At 41.4% G+C, this 20,115-nt stretch overlaps 1 protein-coding gene across 2 annotated transcripts in view; it reads left to right on the forward strand.

Moving 5' to 3' along the window:
- TAOK1 (TAO kinase 1) overlaps positions 1 to 20,115 on the forward strand; it is a 74,075-nt gene that overhangs the window by 11,850 nt on the left and 42,110 nt on the right. The window contains exons 1-2 of one of the 2 annotated variants that reach the window (XM_074890428.1): positions 17,724 to 17,741; positions 19,402 to 19,628. In XM_074890428.1, the coding sequence (XP_074746529.1) occupies positions 19,497 to 19,628 (132 nt within the window). In that variant the 5' untranslated portion in view covers positions 17,724 to 17,741; positions 19,402 to 19,496. Of the gene's footprint in view, positions 1 to 17,723; positions 17,742 to 19,401; positions 19,629 to 20,115 lie in introns of those variants that run through there. The other variant, XM_074890427.1, reaches the window with a different exon arrangement.

Consider the following 20,115-nt stretch of genomic DNA (forward strand, 5'->3'; position numbering starts at 1 on the left):
CGCTTCAGATGTTTGTATAAATGTCATGGTAGTACTAACAGCTCTGGCCAGGGTCAGGGGAGCAGCCAAAACCAACTGCAGGACTGATATAACCAGACTGATTTTGTTCAAGCCTGTGAAATTTAATGTAAGAGTGTATCCGAGTTCTTCTTTATGGGAGCCCTTTTGTGGCCTAGCAGCAGCTGGATTTCATGCAGCTTGTTACCTATACTGAGCCATATGGTTCAGGTAAATATGGATGGGTTTATTCTTTTTTTAAGGCTTTAGATATTCAATCACTCAAAATGACTTTGCAAAATAATCTGCAGAGAGGCTTTTTTAGGTATTTGGAGGCCATAAACTGAGTATTGGTTGTGAGAAGACAGGCTGGTGGTCTCTGAGAAGCTCTCCAGATGTAGTAAGAACTTCTGGGCAGTGAGCAACACTGGAGCTGATATTCTTTGCCCCGTTGTGTTCAGGAACCTTAATTACTTCTTGGTTGCTCTTTATAGCTTGCATCCAAAAAGTAAATACTGTTTTCTGGCATGGCATGTTGAGCTCTCAGTAGCTCCCTGTCCAGCTGGGCTGCATGGGTGATCTGCATGCATGATGAGGGAGCAGTTCTCGCTTTTTGCTCGTCGGTTGTTAGGGCAGTCAGTATCTGCCCAAGGTATCAGGAGATTGTCCTACTTTCCCAGCTCAAAAATCCAAGATCCTTAGCTTGTAAAATGGACACCTGACTTTCCCTTTGATTATTAGCCAACGGGAGCAGTCAGCAAATAGATCTTATTTTAATAAAGGAAATGTTGCTTGAAACTTTTTTCTTTTTTTTTTTTTTCTTATTTGTCTGTTCCTACTGACAAACAAAAAGCATAATTCATTATTCCAAACTGCTGAAAAAGAGGCTTCAAATTGCCAGGTATGAAATTATGCTGCTTGTTCAGTTACCAGTAGGAAACGGCATGTGAGATGTTTCAAAACCTACAAAGGAGAAAGTTCTTTGTATGTGTGAATTTAGTATTCACAAAAGGTGTCAGATTGACAGCCTTGGCGATTGTGGAGATTGGAATTTTATTTATCCCTAGAGTAGGTGCAGTGCAGACTGCAATAGTGCAAAATTTTGCTGTATTATTCTGCTCTTAGACCCTACTAGTGCCCTTCACAGGCAGCCTCTAGGGGCAAGGAACTCCTTTTTTCTCTGTGCCCCTTCAAATAGTTGGCTGCCAAAAGGGTGTGAGGGTGGGTTTTTTTGTGTGTGATGTGGGTGTTTGTCTCCTGAAATCTAAACAGATGTGAAAGGAATTTGATAACATCTACCTCTAAACAGCCACTGGAGCAGACGCAGCCTTCAGCCCCCATGTTCTCTGGTTGTATGCAGACTGGTAGTCTCGAGTCAAAAGATGCTGGTGGTCAGGGTTCTGTTATTCACTGACTTAGGTGTTCTTCTGCAAAGGTTTAGCACTCTGTCTTGTGATAAATGTAAATGATATTGAGATAAAAGATTCTAAAATCAGGTAAATAATACTGCTCCTTATTTTAATAGACTGGACACTGGGTGAGACTTGAAAAAGAAATACAGACCTTACGTATTTAATGGTTGGCATAAGAAACGGGATGTCAGACCTTTCTTTTCTTGCTGTGAACTTGCGCCGTCTTGGACAGGTCACCTCTTAGTCATGTAGGCTACGTGTTTGTAAGGTAAGAATATTTACTGCAACTCTACTAAGTAATCGGCAAATATCAGGTGCTTTTTAAGCCTTGGTAATGAAGTTATGGGTCAGATGTGAGTTTTGGCAGTTGAATGATATTCTCTTAGGAGAAAGTAGTGAAAAGGAAAGAAGAAGGGATATGGAGCAACCTCTAGTCACCAGAGCTGTGGTCTTTCCGCACTTTTCCAGACCCAGCATAAGACCTGAGAAGTGCCAAAGAGCCTGTGAGTGGAGGTGTCGCAGGTGTGGTCTTCTCCATCGCAGTGAGCTGACACAGTCGGCCGGTGTTAGTCGTGCAGAGCTGTCCTTGCTCTGCAGGCTGTGGAACCATCGGCCTGAGCTGTGATCTGCTTTCTTCAGTCTGTGTGGACAATACGTTTGAATACCACAGACGTAATATTTCAGCTTCGGAACGAATGGTTGTTATTTCAAAGAGACCATTTTATTTTACTTTTTGCCAGCAATTAAATACCATCAACCCCAGTGCAAACCATTGCTGCTGTCCCAAAAGGAAAAGCTCTTTGTAAAAGCTTCTACTGTTCACCAGGCTAAATTTCTAATACAGTTTCTAAGTATAAAAGATCTGTGGCATGATAAAAATCTAAACATGCATAGCTGTCATTAATTAAGCTGGATTTTAGGTAACAACCGATTGTCTTCTCATGTGCTCTCTTACTTTTTAAGTTCCATGAGTTTTCCTAAAATTTAAGTGAAAAATGTTGCAAATTTTTCTACCTCAGAATAAGGACTAGTTCACTGCAGCTGTAGCTGCATGTAAGGTAGATTCTTAAATACTGTAAGGAAGAGGACCATTTTAAGGGAACTTGGACAGATACAGTGACAGTATTGAAACTGATGCAGCCAACCTCTTGTTTTGTCTGAAAATGTTTGATAAACTCTCCAGGAAAATAGGAAGGTCTCTAGGGGGTGTCATGTAAGAAAAGTGTGGTGTTTTGTGCAAGTTGTCCATTTGCTAAAATGAAAATAGAGAAAGAATACCAAGGCCTGTTTCTGGAAAAAAAAAAAAAAAACCAACCACCAAAAAAACCCCAAAACCAAACCCATCACCAAAACAAACCAGTGGGTGATTTTTTTTTTTTTTTTTTTTTTCCAAAATTTCTAACGTTCCCCTGGCAAGGCCTGTCCCACTGCTCTCTTGGGACTGTTCTCGTGTCTATCCTTGTCCCCTTCTGCTTTATTTCTTCCATATCCTGGTAGATCCAGACCCCTACGTTGCATATTTGCAGACAGTCTTAAGAAAGCTCTTCAGGCCATACCGCTTAATCCTACTCCAGCCGTGCCATGTGGTTATAGCTCTGGGTAGCAGCTTTTATCATCTCCAGTTGCCCTCCTTCATTAGATGGCATGATTGTGTGCCTCTGAGGAGCATGGTTCAGCTTTGACCAAATCACTGATTGCCTTCAGAGCAGAGACTCCTCACAACAGCCACCGCTGCCGTCTGGAAAGGCACAGGGCTGTGCTGGCCAAGACAAAGGCCTTTGAGCTCAGTCCCTGCTAGCAGTGGATGCTTAAGGAGAAGTGTAAGATTATTTTAATTGGCTTTTTCTTTGCAACATTATTTCTTTACTGCATCTCTCAAAGATCAGGTCAGTCTTGGAAAAGTCACCTGTTGGCAGCTCCCTGCCTCACCTCATGCAAAAGCTGAGGCCAGAGTCCTTGAAACAGGCAGGACCACCTTGTTTTCAGAAAGCCCAAATGTAAGAGCAGGTTCCACCATATCTCAATTAACCTTTTATTTAAAGGCATGGACAATAGTTTTGTCCATCGACCGAAGCAATCAAATTATTGTTCACCTCAGCTAAAGGGTAGAAGTGGAGATGGTTGCTGATTATTTCTTTTTCATTCATTTGCTTTTGTGAATGATTGCTGAGAACAGCTGGATTGAGCAGCTTTGTCTGTGAGCACACAAAGAACCCGTGAAATATAAAGGTGTTTAGATCTGTGCTGTTGGAATAGGCCAATTTCTGATTACAGTTTTCTGTCAAATTTAGGATGGATCTGTTCCTACTTGAGCTGAAATTGCCTTTTCAGCCTTAAAATACTTTAACACTTACTAGGTACATTCAACCAACTTAAGCGCTTTCCTCCTGTCTTCAGGCCAGAAGAAGGTGCTGGATTTCTTGCTTGGGAGCTGAAGAGTTGGTGTACAGGAGAACAGGTTTTTTAAATGCTCCCAGTAAGAGTCAACCTAGGTAGGATGGACCTTGGGTATTAAAACCTGCTTTGTGGGCCTTGTTTCTGAATTGTTATTCCAAGTATTTCCTTCAGGTGCAGATGCTGACCTACCTCTTTCATCCCTTGTATTCAGGACAATTAGTAATACTGCCAAAACCAGAAAAGAGCCAGATAAATTTTTTTTTTAAAGCAGGTTTTTGGAGAAAAGATGTAGACATTTACCTTCTGTGTGTGCACAATGATGTATTGACTTAACCTGTCTTTCTAGTGGAGAGGCAGTCAAGCAACAGGATGATTTAAGTCTTGTGATTTGAAGGACTTTTTAGTAAACCTTCTATAAGGAGAGATCTGAATTTACTTGGATGTTCCACTGCCATGGATTTCGCTCTTCACTTCTGTAGTGTTTGCAGATGCTGGTGTTCAGAGAAAACATAGCACTTGAGCATTCCATGCATGTGTCTTCCTCCTAGCAGTGTGTACATAAAATAATGATATAGGCAGGTAAAGCATAAAGGTTAATTTGTTTTGTAGGTGTTCCATCAAGATGGAGACTCTCTTTGTGTTTGCAAAACACCTGCTGCAACAGGGGCTTATTCCTTAGTGGGACCCACTCTTACAGTACAATGTGTGATGGTAATAAGAGGGTAAACCAGCACTACGCTTTGCTTGGGCGTTCTGCAGCTCCTGGTGCTGAGCAGGCAGTTATCCTCAGAGAGCAGCTGAAGATGCTCCAGCGCTGGGCTACAGGAGATTAGAAGGACTTTTCCCTGCAAGAAATGCTCCTCTTGTTTCCAGTTCCTGGACTGTTGGGAGTCTCTGTCCTGCGTTCAGTGAATCATTCCTGGAGAGCACCCAGGCGGTGTGGAGGAGGAAGATGCCTGGTGTGAATGCGGGAGGTATAAAAGTCAGATGAAAGAGGAGAGATAAGAATGTCAGGACAGAGGTATAGTGAAACTGGGGCTGCAGAGGGAACGGAGAGGAAGGAGCTACAGCTGGTGGAGAAATGGAGCTGGAGGTATTGCAGGAGCGGTGACTTGGGAGCCTGGGAGATGGGGAGGGAGGCAGCAAGCAAAGATGGGTTGGCAAGGGAGATGGCAGTCTGAATTCTGACACTTTCTAATTTTGGAGTGCTTGCCTTTGTAACCTTAATAATTTTGTTCTAATACACTAGATACAAAAATTACATTATATGTTCTGAGGAATTTGGTTACTATGGTAATGGGTATATAAGTACATAAGAGAGAAGATGTCAGCAAACGGAACAGCTGTAATGTAGCACACAAACCTGTGACTGCCTGAATTTGGGAAGCAGGCCGTTAGAAACTTCTCCTGCTTCAGTCTCAAAGCTCACTGCCGGGATGTCTGTTCCTGTGTGAGAGTGACGTCAGAGCTTCTACAATAAATCTTTCAGGTTTATGGAATTTCAGCAGACAGGCCCAAAATTTCTGGGTAAACAGACCAGGTACCTCCCTTCTGTGCCAGGATGGGGAGGTCTCTGCGTTCCCACCCAGCCACTGGAAGTGCGGAACCAGCGCACCTGAGCTGACCAACCGGACCACGAGCGTGCAGGGTGGGAGCTGCCGCTGCCTTCCTTCTGCTCTGACACCCTCCTTCCCCCTCGCTCGGGGCCTGGGGCTGGCTGAGCCACAGTGGGTGACTCGTTCCTGGGATCACACAACCAGTTTCTCCCTCCTCACTGTTGGTGCCCTGTCTAGATGGATTCAGGGTAGTGCAGCTGGTACCTATTTTTTAAGTCTTTGCCAGAAGCCATTGCTTTCATTACGGCAGCTTGGTGATGGTGTGGTCTTGCTCAGCTGTAGCAGCTGGGGAAGGTGATGAGGAGCAAGGGCATTCTGGGGAGTGTCAGGCAGAAATGTGGGGCAGCCGTCAGCGCAGGAGTGGAAAGGACGATGGTTCTTGCACACTACTTATCCTTTCCCTTCCCCCATCTGCAGCAAGGATATGTTTTGTATGCCACCCACACCTTCTGATTTAAAAACTACTTGTACAGTGTTTCCCATGCTTGGGGACAGATGGGTTGTGAGGGGGACTATCCTCAACAGGAGAGGGTTGCTGGAGAGCTGATGGAGCAGGGCAGTGGCCAGAATGGAGGAGCACTGCCAGTACAGCTCATCTCACGTAGGTGAACGCCGGTACAGCACAGGACACGGCATCATGTTGGAGATTTCTTAAAGCCAAGTGTAGTGTAATGGTTTAGGGACTGGCTACGGGAATGTGAGTGCTGTTGGACGAAGAAGTGTGGGCTAGAGGGAAGCTGCTGATAGTTCTCAAGGACCAATCTTCAGACAATTTTAAATGGTGTTTTGGTCTCGATGTGTGCAAGAAAGGACGGTGTTAATAAAATCTGCTGGGGCAAAATTGGGGGGGCATCATCAATCTGGGGGAGGACTGGAGTCTCACTCAGCAGGACTGAATGAGCTGGAGGATTTGCTGTAATAGACGTAAATGGGATAGTACAAAGTGCATGATCATGCAGTAACAACAAATACGACATATATAAATATATAATAATATATGTATATAATATATATAAATGTGAAATATAAAAATGTGGTTTACCAGTTAGAAATGGGAAGATGTGAAAAACTTGAGTATATTCATTGATACCATGGTGGTTTTAAAACTTTAATGTTATGTGTCCAGGAAATAAGCAGATGTGGAGGATTCTGGTCAGGGATGTTTTAAAAAAAAAAAAAAAAGTCTTAGTTTGGGACAGATGTGAGGAAGGGCTGTTAGGATGGTCTGGGAAGTCAATTCCCTCTCCTGTGTTGTAAAGGGAGGCAAACCTGGCTTGCTTTTTCCAGCTAACAGGCTAAGGGGATATGTATTATATCTCTGTACTTGTGCTTATCCCTCAGTGTTGAAAAGGGAAGAAAAGTGTTTAAACTTTAAGGACAGTATTGGAAAAAGAGTAAGTCACTGACAAATAATAAATACAAACTGTAAATCAGTCTTAATCAGTTCTTAATCTTAAATTGGTTCCTAATCAGAATAGGAGTGGGGTTCTGGAGCAGCCTTGTAATCAGAGTAGTGTCTTTGAGAAATCCTCAGGAGTTGGTTATTATTTGATGATTGGATTCCATTATACAGTTGCTTAAAATAGCATGAACAGGACTTAATAGGACCTTCAGTCCTATGATCTTAACTATCCAATTGAGACATATTTTGTATCTGAACCACTGCTACCTAAATTGTTTTGTGTATTAGTTGAAATGAGCATTTTTTTTCCCCATGAAAGCAGATAAAACTCATCAAACTAAAAGGGTATGCTTGTTATCTTAAAAAATAGTGTTCAGTATGTGCGTTAAGTGGAAGGTGTAAAGAGAAGTAATCTAGACCTACCAGAACCCACTGGAGAAGCATTTCAAGTAGGTGAAATAGTGAAAAAGGTGGTTTTTGATTTGTTGTTGTTTGCTTTTGGTTGTTTGACTCATCCCCTTGCTGTGTGCTGTTCAGAAAGTTGTTCTGCTCAGTCGTGTGGAGACAGGAAAAATAAATACTCAATCTGAGCTGGAGTAAAACTGGACAAATTGCCATGAATTTGGGCAATTCCAGCAGGAAAGGAGGTGCTCAGAGACTGTAGAAATGTGTGAAATAATTGCTCAATAAAGGTACTCTGTTTATGGGTGCAGATAATCTGGTGGAACAGATTTAACAGTTACAGGAGGCTTTAAACTCTTTTGATGCTGAAATTTGTTTGAACCCCTTCTTGAACCTGCTTTAAGTTGCAAACTTGCGTAAGCAGCTGTACAGCCCTGCTGTACTGCTAACGCCGCTTTCTGTGCGCTCAGGGTGGTTGGTTGCTCCTTCTAAAGAACAGAATAGTCTCTCACTGCTAACCTGTTCTGAAATGGCTTTTCTCCATTTGCTCAGTGATGAAGGTCCATCACATACGTGCACCTTCCTAGAACCTAGTAGGGTACTTCCTCATTATTTCTGTACAGCCTTTCAATAAACCTTTTTTCTGTTTATGATAGTAGTCATATATTTTATAAACTCCTGTGTTAAACAAACTTGACCTTTTTCATAACAAAGTGTGTTTTGATGATGCTAGAAGAATAGCAATATAAAAATTGTCATCCAGATTCTAATACATCGCCTGGCTGGTCCTGTCTGCTGTTTCTGGTGGTGGTAACAACTGGATGCTTCACGAGAGGTGCCAGGAGCATTTTTGTGCTGTACTTTCATTTTATGGCTAGATGTGAGTGAAGAATAATAGCCAGGAGCAGACCATGGCAGAAACTTCCCTAATGTATTGTCAGAAATTCTGTATTATTTTCCTAATTGATTCTTCATATTGTTTTTTTTTTAAAAAAAGTCTGATGTTGTCTTTGCATAATTGTGCAATTATTTTCATTGAGCTTTTTGCGCAAGGCTCAGCTCCTGAGTTATGTTTAGTTTAGGAGTAGGTATGTGCCTGACAGTTATTTACTTTTTGACCTTTCATCTCCTGTCTTGTTGCTCATTCACTTCTTTTTTTAAGGTTCCTGTGTACTTTCGAGTACTGTCAGCTGCCCTAAATAAAACTTGTCATGTTCCTTTCCCTCCCATCCCTGATTTTAAATGCAAATATTTTGCAGGATCTGCACCGTATCTGTGGTCACTCTGGTTGCAAGGGCCTCTTCCCTTGCTCAAAATGTGTAATTATATATCTGACCTCTTGCTTTTTTCAGAGTTTTGTGTCAGTTCAGAGGTGGTGTTTCTGTTCTCCAACTATGACTAATTAATACTCACAATAATTTTGTATACAAAACTTTGCCCACTTCTTTTTGAATATCCTTTTGAGTTGTTCTGTTATTTTAATCAGATACAGTCTAGTGCACAAATGTTTGGCTTGTTAGTTCTTAGTGTTTTGAAGTCACCAAGTGATTAGCATTTTACTTCCACTAATTATTAGTTCAGTTAATTCTTCTGTTCAGTTTGGCTGCAGCCATTGTGGGGAGCCTCTCTGGAGCAGCAGCTGTTGGAAGGGGACAGCAGTTGTGACAAAAGCATACATCACTCTGGAGTTACGTCAGGCTTTTAGGGCAGCTCCTTACTCATCTCCATAGGTCAGTAATGTTTAATTTATGAGTTTACTGAAGGACCAGCTTTCTTGATATACGGTCTGTGACAGCACCATACCTTATACCTAGTCATCTTCTTTGTGCAGGTAATTTATCTTCTCTCCTGGAGCCTTGCTTTCCTGCGGGGCTTTTTTCCAGCCCAGTATGGATCAGGCTGGGCAACCACCTGAGGCTTCTCACTGCCACAGCTTGGTTTTTAAGATTATTCCCACAGAATCTTCCAGTTTTCTTTTGGATTTTTTCTGCTTGTATTTGACTTTTTCTATCTTGGGTAGGTCCATACTTGCTCAAATAAGAGTCTCACCTGTGGACTGGTGGGGGTTGGACATAGCCCCTGGCTGGCATGGACATGCTTCCTGGCGTTCTTCTGCACCCCAGTGAATTCAATTGCAAGCTCAATTTAAACATTTTCATTCCTTTTTTTATTTATTGATCAGAAAGACTTTGAATTATTTCCTTTCAGACCACTTTTCTAAAATTGTGTGTGATACTGCTACTTTTTAATTACTTCTTTTCTCAGGGGTAATCTATGTTGTGAGCTTTAGTAGCTTGTTTCTGAGTTATTTATGCTGAATCCAAAATAGCTAATTTGCTTACATTTACTATATTTATTGTTCTGGGGCAAAATTGCATAGGGGTCAAGGAAAGGTTTCTTTAAACTCAAGTCCCATTAGGATATCTGACTAATTTTTTTTTAATGGGCAGTTGGAGTTTTCCAGTATTTTTGCCTCTAGACTTAATTGCCTCTCATCAGCTGGCCACTTGCTAACCTCTTCCTGGCCAGTGTGCTGCCCGCACTGGCATCGTTATAACATTAAAATGTATGCTTCTTAGTCCAAGAGACGTGGCCACAGAGAGTTGTCTGTAGGTGATGCAGTCACAGAACGTGTATTAACGCAATGCTTTACGTAGTAAAGGGAAAGAGTTGGCAGTGACTGTGAACTTAATGAATTACAAAAGAAGGAGGACAGAAGATTTCATTTTTTCCAGTTGCCTTCCTCATAGCTTTGCTAGCCTAAGGAATTACTAAATTTAGAGCTGACCTTCTTAATAAATGTACCAGAACTATCACAAGCAAAGACATTCAGGAGATGTTAGTGTTGAGTATGTCAGGTATGGTTAGCACTTCTTGAACTTTCATGACATTGCTCTTTGAGAAATGAATGCTGGCTATTCTTCAGCTATTCTGTAGGCCTAACTTTTGATCCCATGGGATGTTTTGTTTTAAATAGGAGAAAAAAAATACAGGATGCTTTTTGGCATTAATGCTTCTTTCAAATGCATCAGTAATGTCTTTTATTTGTGTTATTTAAGTGGTAGGGTCAGTGGTAGATTTGGGTTTTTTTGGGTGAATGATGTTGCAAAAATTGCCAGTTAAAAAAGATGAGTATTTTCAGGAGTACTGGTAGTGTTAGGTATGTTTGTGTTTGTTTATAACTGTCATATGTAAATTGTCAACATAGATTTAGTTTGTTTAGAATATCTGTCTTTAACACAGGAACCAGCTTACCCAGTTAGTTATCTTTTCCGCTACTTAGAAAACTTGAAAGATTGTGGAAATAATCAGAAATACAGAAAACTGTTTCCATTTTGTTTTAAATGGAAAACAGAGGATAATTGTTGCACTTTATTGCTTTACCAGCTTTACTGCTGGTGTAGACCATCCTAAAAAATAATGTATACCCAACCCAGAAACACAAATCCTGGGCTTGTCAACGGAGGTTTGGGAAACTTAGCTTTCCACCTTTTCGCTAGTGAGGTTCCTGGAAAGTAAACATCCAAGCAGAACAGCTCAGAGGGATCAGAAAGTATGCTGGGGTAAGTAATTCAGGGAGTTGATGATGGACGTTTTAGTGTCAGAATCTTGAGAGGAAATCAAAGTAAGCCGCAGAGTCTACAAGTGCATGTATAAGAGAAATGCAAGCGGTACTCTAACATAAAAGTGTCTTCCTGAGGCTATTCTGTGAAGAAGTATAATACAAGAGAAAAATACAGGTAGAGAAGCAGAGAAAGAAAGGAAGAAAAAAAATATCTGCAAAGAGGTTTTTCCAGGATAGACCCATTCCTCAAAAATATTTTTAAAAGAAATTGAAAAAAGGATCTTACTGGAATGATAGGCTTGCTCTTTGTCACATGGAAGAAAAACTTACCGTCTTGGGGAAGAAAAGCCTGTTTGGACATAAGTGCTCACGCAGACAGGTAGCTGCCAGAACTCACCATAATATCCAGGTGCAGATTCATCTTATCCTTCTAATCTATTCCTCCTAGAAATACGTGGATGAGGGAATGTGAAAGATAAAAAGGGGACAGCATTTGATGACCGTTCTTTGCCGTAAACTTCTGCTATGGAGGAGGATCTCTGTTCATTTGCAGTAAGCAAATGTTGTTACACAGGTAGACATGGGATTGGAGGCCACATGAAGTGCTCCTTAGTGTCATAACACATGTTAGGGCAGTGTCCAGCACAGCTGTAAGATCTCACCTGCTTCAGGCTTTGGTAGCAGAAGGGGCTCCTGACTTGGAGACAGGGTGATCTTGTCTTTTCCCTTCCTCTGGGGCCTGACAGAAAGCAGAGGAGCATCTTGCTTACATAAGCTTGAGACTGAAGAGTAATGTAGAAAAGAGCAATGTCTCGGTGGGGCTTTCTGTGGTCCACAGTTACATCCCACAATACAGTTTTCTCAGCCCATTACAGGTGTCTTTGTTCTGCTTGTAGTTGGCACTATTTCAGGATGGTTCCTTTTTTAATCAGTTTTGTGACAGCATTTTGCATTTTTTTCCCGAATATTAAACGTTTTTCTAGCAGTCTTTTGTAGAATGCCATTCATCTGCACCTCCCTTTTCCTTAATGACAGATAGTCCTGGTGGATCCAGTGTGGGGAACAAGTGTACCAAAAAGAATGATTTAAGATAATTAAGAGAAAGGCAAGTTCATTACTTTGTCAGCATTTTTTCATCTGAGCTGCAGCTCACTACTAAGTGGTAAAACTAAGTTAGCAGGATCCCAAGTGAGATGTTCCCATGTGCTATTGCCCCTTTTTCAGGTCATGGGAGAAGCTAAATGCCACTTGCTGCATCTCCAGGTTTTTCTTGTTTCATTTCTGGGATTTATCTTTTTTTTCTTCCACTCCAGGAAGATTTCCAAATTGCAGAACTAGGAAGAGAAAAAGTAACGTGTTGTTAGCTTGGTGGGAGAGGCTTACTCAAGTACGCAAGTAGTCTGTGGTATGTGGTTCACATGAATCAAGTGACTAAAATTGCTGTCCGTTTTTAGAGGCTTGGAGATGCTGATAGACTTTCCATTGTGATAGTCACCTACAATACAACTGTCTTGATACCATCTGCCGTGGTGTAATTGAGCATGGACGGGAAACTGATTTTTAACTGTTCAAGGAAACAGCCGCCTTCTGCTGCAAGCAGAGAGTAAGTTGTCTTCCATGTGTGCAGTGCATGTTAAGGCACTTGAGAGTTGCTCTGCTTTTGTCAGAACAGGAAAAAAAAAAAAGAGTCAAATGGGTGGACCAGAGCCTAGGTTAAAAGAGGTTTTAAGAAGTGTCCACAGCACTTGGTGGTGGCCAGGGCATTTTTTTTTTAATTGGAAAGCAATAAAACCCATGGTATATAGTTTTGACAAGCTTGCTGGAAGGAGGAATTGGGCACAGTGATCCAGATTGTACTTTCCCAGTGATCACGAAGAACCTGATGAGCATGTGTGTCCCTGTGTTCACTGAGATGTGCAGAAGGATGGTTAAAAGATGATCCTGAATCTGTCAGTATTGCGCTGGCTGCAGAGCCCCTGAATTTCAGATAAGCCAACAGAATTTCTTCTGTCTGTGCCCTTATAGAAAGGACCCACCGCAGCAGGCTGGCTAGCACCTGGCTGTTGATGAACAGCAAAGAAAGTGATGGGACATATAGTAGGTAATCTCTCTCTGCCCTTTATCTTTCTGCATAAGGTAACTCCATGCACAGAATTCATCAGGTCGCAAAATAAGTGAGGGGTAGTAGCATCGTTCTTGAAGTCACATACATCAACACTGCCTGGTGTGATGAGTGTTCATTTCTTCTGATGCTGGACCTTCATCATATTTTCTGATATGTCCCCGCCAAGTGTACAACCCTTCCGCTTCCGACACCAGGTTAGAGTCAAATCATCACCCTTACATCCCCGCGGGTTTGGGGGGTAGGTGTTGCAACATGCTGCTGTTGCCTGAAGAGAGTACACTGGTATTGCAAAATACCCGTTTTGCGTGAAGAGAGTCTATTTCAGAGTAAAATGAGACGATACATATTCTGTTCATCACATTGTTTTCTATTTCCATACATTGTGGCCTTGTTTTGCGGTGTTGTAGATCAGGTATTTGACTCTGTCACATATTATATGCGCTATTACATGATACCGAAAGTTCAGCTGAGGTTTTCTCTGCATGGTTTATAACCAAACAGCTCAAACATGCTGATCTTTTTGGTTTGTATGCTAGAAAACTCTTAAGTCTTTGGGGTTTTTTTTCTTGAAAATGCATGGAGTAGTGACTACTTCACATTTTGCATACAAGCAGCAACTTGCATTCTGTAATTTTGCTTTTTGTATCTTACAGTCTTTTATTCAGAGTCTTATCAAAAATGGGGAGTGATTTGTCTGCTACTTCGAAAAAAATTGTGCTTTCAGGTCAAGCATTCAGTGCTATACAGAAATTTTTAAAAGTCAATATTTTAAGCATTCTTACCATCTAATCATTCTTAAAGCATTCTTACCATCTAACTCTCACTTTGGGCATAATTGCAAGTAAAAGGAAAAAAAAATAAAAGTTCTTTCACTAGTTCCACTTTACCATATTTATGATAGTGGTGGAAATTTTCAGTGTCAGCTGGAAGCCATTCAGGAAATTTTTAATGGTGTGTTGAGAGGATAATTTAATCTCAGCTTCATACACTCCCCGGATCTGACCCATATGCAAGTAAGAGAAAATCCCTTTTCCCTTTTTTGACAGTTGCATGATGACACTCATTCCCCATCTATTTGATGCTCTTGCATTAGATCCTGCCAGAGGAAATTACACTAAAATGTAGCAACTGTTTGCACTACGTGCAATGCAGATGCTTTTAAAAAAATAAATAAATCCAAATTTCAGTTTCCAAATGAAGTTCTGTTGCGGTGGGCTGTTGTTTTTTGGTTTGGGGTTTTTTTTTTGTTGGTTGTTTTATTCCTGCTTTGACTTTGAGTAAGAAGACCTGCAAAGGACCAATAGCTTTCTGTGTTGAATATTCACTTTAGAGTGTGCAGCTCTAAAGATCATAGGTGCTATAACTGATCTCCTGGTTTGTTTGTTTGTTTTTAAAGTGTCATGTATATTCTATCAGGGAAAAATACATAGTGTGTATATTTGATACTAAAGATAAGTTCTTATAGATTTTACTGTGCTAAGCATATCCTATAGCAGATGGCTGTAACATAAAACAATATTTATGTCTCAAGTTGCAAATAATTTTTTGTTTATGGTTCAGTAATGGAGGACAGCATTCCTGTTGGCCTCACTAGCCGTGGTAGGAGTCCGTAGCACGCCTCTTGGTACCTGGTGAAATGGAGAGACACTGGATGATGGATGCATAAATCTGTTTGTTGTTTCCGTTCCGTGCTCACATGGTATTTGTTGAACTCTGGTTATAATATTCTTGTGTATAGAAGCTGAAGGATGCTGAATATGTTGAAACTTTGAAACTTTGTACAGACAAAGTGTGCTGCTTTTTAATGCTAATAGTCTACAAGCAAGCCTGTATTGTAATTTGGTTTCTGCAAACTTTGGAACCATCTTAAGGAACTACAAATGCTTTGATGCATCTCATGGTTAGTGTAACCAAAAACTTTCTAGTCACCCTCACTCTCACTGGGTTGGCCTGGATGTGAACTTGAGAAGTAATCTGACAGGTAGGTGGAAATCTCAGTGTGTAAGTCCCCTTCTCCTTTGCAGGGAAGGCTGAGTACATTCTCTTCTTAGTATGTTGGTTTATTACATGAAAACAGTTATCTATGACACTGACAGCCATCAGATGTTTTAGTGTGGACAGTTTTTAATTTATGAGGCCTCTGTAGCATAAGTCTTAAATATGCACTTTAAATATGGCAACTGACCATTTAGAGCTTTGCTTGTTCTGCTCTGCAGGATCCCAGGGGATGTTAGTCACAGGGGTGGGTCTTACTTCAGCTTGAGATGACATGGCAGGGAGGCAGAAAACTCAGAACAGGTCTTACTCCATCCTCATCTTCAGCTTCCTTATGTGAGTGGTTCAAGGTGTGTGTGTACATTTAATATAGCCATAATTACAGGGAATGTAACATCTTATTGATTCATAGACTTCTGTGGATGTGTGCATGTGGTTTCTACTAACTGCTAGTTGTTCAGATTAAAGTAATTTGATAAAACATTTTGGCCTGCAGTCAGTGTCATTTACACTAGTAATGGTAGCCACTGACTAAACATAGTTAGTTCAGACTACTATATGGACTGGTGTAGTCTGGTCCAGTCTTGTGCTTTGGCCATTCCCTCGTTTATTTTGAATCTTTACCACATTCCTACAACACCTTTTTGGTTATGAGTGGAATTGATCTAAGTACCAGTAATTGTGTTTATGCAATGCAATATTCTCTTTTTGTATGAGTGACAACTAGGAAAAAATATGGTATTTATTTTATCTAATGTGAGCAGCCTGCAAGGTGGCTTGTAGGTAGACTGCCTCTTCAGCCAGGAGAGATGGGCAGAGTCAGAGGTGCCGAACCCTGTTTGCAGTGCCTGCCTCTTGGCCAGGATCTGGCCGCCTGATCTGAGCTGTCTAAGGTGAGATGATCAGCCTCATCCACTGGGAGCAATTGTGTTTAACAATATAGCTGCACCCATCCAAAAAACCTGTAGTAAAGAGACTGCATTGGTGGAAGAATGTAAAATACGTAAGTGCAACTTGTCCATCATTTATAAAACTAGCTGCCTGCTGGTATATGATTTAATTTTCAGTGGAGAGTTTAGTTGCAGGGGGGTTTTTTTAATCTTAAAACTCACCTGTAATTTTAATACATTGAAAATAATGCCATAACCGTGTTGCATGCCACTTCTAACTTCACTTCCATTTCCCCAAAGTGTTCAGGTGTCATTATTGCGAAGCAGGAGGCAGAGCATCTCTGCTGCTGGCACTGTCAGGCTTTGGCAGGCAGTGCATGTTGTCTGGGTAAAAAGAAGACTGGGGGAATTTAATATTGTAGCATCCATAAAAAATGGGAGCACTTTATTAAGTGAGACTGTGTAAAGCTTTCTTATGGATGGAATTTACATTAATGCATTTTATTGTTCCATCTAAGCAGATCAAATGATAAGCATAGTGTCATGCACACATTTGTGACTGTTCTATTAAAGAGGTTTTAATACTTAATGTTTTTATTCTCATGCATTTCAAAGCAGCAATTATTTCCAAGAATAAAGATAATTAAATTTGTCTTGATGCTCTCAGGATTAAAGGGGAAAAAAAGCTGTATTTTAAGGTGTTTCACAGTAGATGAGGAGTTCTGCTCTGATGTGCCAGTCGAAGTCCGGCAGCGCAGTAGCCAGTCCTGTACCGCTTCTGCGTGTATTGTCAATGAGCCTGGTAAGAGTTTTAGCAGCAGTAAAAAGTGTTGCCTGTTGATGACATTTCAGAGGCGTGCTCGGAAATGATGCCAAGAACGAGTCTGGTGGCTGGTTTGGCATCAGGGGTAGGTGGGGAGGGGGAGAAAGCCGTAATCCATCTCAGCTGTGTGTGCAGGGTTTTTCTCCTCGCTCTGGCTCTCACACGCACGCTCGCTCGCGGGGACATGTGACTTTTGGCCATATTAGCAGGTTTATCCAAGCCTAGCCCCTCTGACTAACAGATGTAGGGAAAAGGGCATTCTGGGATTGCAGCAGTTGCTTTTGAACAACAATGTCCTTTTTGTAAGAATCTGATGCTTCTTAAAAGATGGAACATGACATCATTACCGTCGATCCAAGAAACATTCCTTCAATAATACTGAGTATGCTCTGGTTATCAGCTCCCTTCCCCCAGCTCCTTTCTCTCGCTTTTCTGACTGATGCTTTTTGTCTATTGTTTCATCGGGGGCTGTAAATGTGAAACAGTTGTCTTTCAGTGTTATGTGCTTGTTAGAGCTGGAATCAAGTGGAATATTGTTGGCTTATTTGAAAGAAAGAAAGAAAAATAACAAAAAAAAAACTTTTCTTCCAGTCCTCAAAAATGTAGTGTGCTTCAGGTACGGGCTGAATTGAAGCCAATTATTTCCCTTCCCACACGGTATTAGTTACTGCATTATGCAATGGAAGGTGGGGATATTGCAGTCCCGTTTTTGTGCATCTTGCTCGGCTTCATTGGCAGTTGGGTATGTCGTGTGCTGATGCTGTCTGCTTCGAAGGCTCCTATAATGATCCTGCATCGATACAAAAAGTGTGTGTGCATGCTCACGAGTGTCGTATAGCAGAGTTGTGAGCGCTGCATATTTTCTCTGTGTGTGTGTACATATATATATGTTTTTATACTTGGTCCACCACTGGGATTTGAATGTCGGTTTTTCCATAGCCCCTGAGAGCAGGCTATCATGGAAACACGTTTTGGGTTGCATTATAAATATTTTTGAATGCTGACTGCTTGGAGGAATGCTATGAAGATGCTGGATTTCGCTTCCCTTCCCTGCGTTCTCTCTCCCACGCATGTCTTCGTCAGAATAACTGGAGACTCTTGCAGACTTTACAGCTAGGTATGTCTTGGCTGTCTCTCGCACAATCGTGCTCTCCTTGTAGCGATGCTGGCAGTTATTTGAACTAACAAGGAGCAGGCAGTCTTTGGCATTTTCACATGCTGCAACTGTCTAGAGAAGAGTACCACTGAGCATAAACATGCAGGAGAATGTCTTTTTCCATCCTTGTAGGAATTGCTATGCAGGGAGGGTAAAACAAATGATTCATTGATGGTCTAGAGGCTTGGAGAAAGGTGGAGTTTATAGTGTCTAGAAAAGGAGGACAAATGGGCAGGGATAGCGCCTTCAGCTGCGTTGGTTAAGCTCAGGTTTATTGTCTTTTTTTTTTTCCATTATGAAGATGTAAAACTTTAAAATAAACCCCAAAACACAAAACCAACCAAACAAAACAAACAAACAAAAAAACCCCACAACAATTCGAGATACAAAATATGAGTAAAAAAAGCCCAAGTCTTGACCAGACAGGGATTTTTGGAAAAAAGTGAGCTGTGTGATTAGCTGTCTTCCAGTGACACAGAATTGTTTTTATTGGTTACAATTTACAGTGAGTTGAGAGGAAATCCCAATACCCAAGCCCTCCCTTTAGGAGGGGAAAAAAGTGCATTTTACTCGTAATGGTTGTCTGGCTTCACCTGTTGTAAAGATACAGTAAGATTTTAGCACAACTTGAAAGTATACTTTTATTCTGGGTAAATTCCAAGACACACTTTGAGTAAACGAAAGCAAATGCACGGTGTGAATGGAAAGGATTTCATACGTTCCCAATGGCGTCTGGAGTTGCAAGTTCCTCTGAAGAAAGTGTTTGCCAATGGGACTATTGTAGAAGGCTGTATCATGTGCTATCACAATTAAAATGTGTGTTTGCATCTGCTGAAGCAGAGTAGAAAGACATGCGTTGTGTGTGGAACTGGGTATCTCCTGTTCTGCTTGCTGTTCTCCCAGGGAAGGGGGTTGCAAATAAGATTCTGAAGAGCAGGCACTTTAAGATAGAAATCATGAATTTAGATAAGAGGAAAAAACAAAAGGACCATGGCTTATTTAGTTGTGGAAGGAGAAGCTTTAGAAACATCTCCACGTGCGTGCTGAAATGGGTAGGAATTGATCCCTGGCTGCTGCTTAATTGGAGTACAATTGCAGAAGAAAAAAATACTGAGCTGAATTTAAAAAATTTTTAAAATTTAAATACAGATTAGTAAATGGAAGTGATGGTTCATACACATCATACTTGTATCATATATCTTGTCTTGCAAAGACCATGAGGGAGGGAGATGGATGGATGGAATTGTCATCCACTTCACAAAGTCTAAACAATACTTTAAGACATAGTGAGTGAGGGTGTCAAGGTAATACAGGCTCACTAGTGACAAACTGGTTATCGCTGTAGGTCAGAGAGATTCTGTTGACTGCTTTGCAGGTGACTGAGCAGATGCTGGAGCAAGGAATGTGTCTCATTTTGTGTTTTGATTTTGGTTTGTGTTCTGTAGAAATGCTCGACTGGTGTCACAGTGGGACTGTGACGTTATCCCAGCAGATAGGCTGTGTTGCTTCATGCAACAGGGATGCTTGCTCTGGAAGAAGTGGAAGCTGCTCTGCTGTAGCTTTGTTTCTGGCTCTGTGAGAAGAGGATAATGAGTGAAGGTTTGCAATCTTTTTCTTGCAGTAATCCATGCTGAAGAGGCTCCATTCATACAGATGAACCAAGGGTTGAGGCAGCACTTTAAACCCAGATAGTCGGTCGGCTAACTGCCCAGCAGGATGCCATCAACCAGCCGAGCGGGCAGCCTGAAGGACCCAGAAATTGCAGAGCTCTTCTTCAAAGAAGATCCAGAAAAGCTCTTCACAGATCTCCGAGAGATTGGCCATGGAAGCTTCGGAGCAGTTTATTTTGTAAGTAGCTCTGTGACTCGTGAATTTAAACTGCAGATGTAGACTTTTTTGAATGTGTTGAGGAAAAGAAACTACTGTGAATCTTTTTATATGGTGTTTGGGGCAGAGATGTTTCCTTGGGTGTCTGTCTCAGTCCATTCACAGACTTGCAGTATCTATAAGGCGTGCGCGTACAAACCGAAAAGAAAAACTGGAAATGTGGTGCTTGCCTGGTGCATCGTTGTGTTGCAAGCAGGGATTTATCTGCAAATTAAAACATAGACTTCTGCTTCATCAATTCTGACTGGCAATGCAGTTCTTTTGGTCTGATTGTCTCCTTATCATCTCTTGTCCATTGAGAGAAATTGAGTTCTCTCTCCCTTCATGCATACCCCCAGGCTCCCTTAAAGCCATTCTTTGTGTTTGACACCTGAATGTTGGTGCTTTTGTTGTCATTTGTCCTGTCACATCCTTCCCTACTGCAGGCGAGAATCCCAGTTTTCATCTG

The sequence above is a fragment of the Strix uralensis genome, chromosome 20, assembly GCF_047716275.1.
Source record: "Strix uralensis isolate ZFMK-TIS-50842 chromosome 20, bStrUra1, whole genome shotgun sequence".
Classification (NCBI taxonomy): Eukaryota; Metazoa; Chordata; class Aves; order Strigiformes; family Strigidae; genus Strix; species Strix uralensis.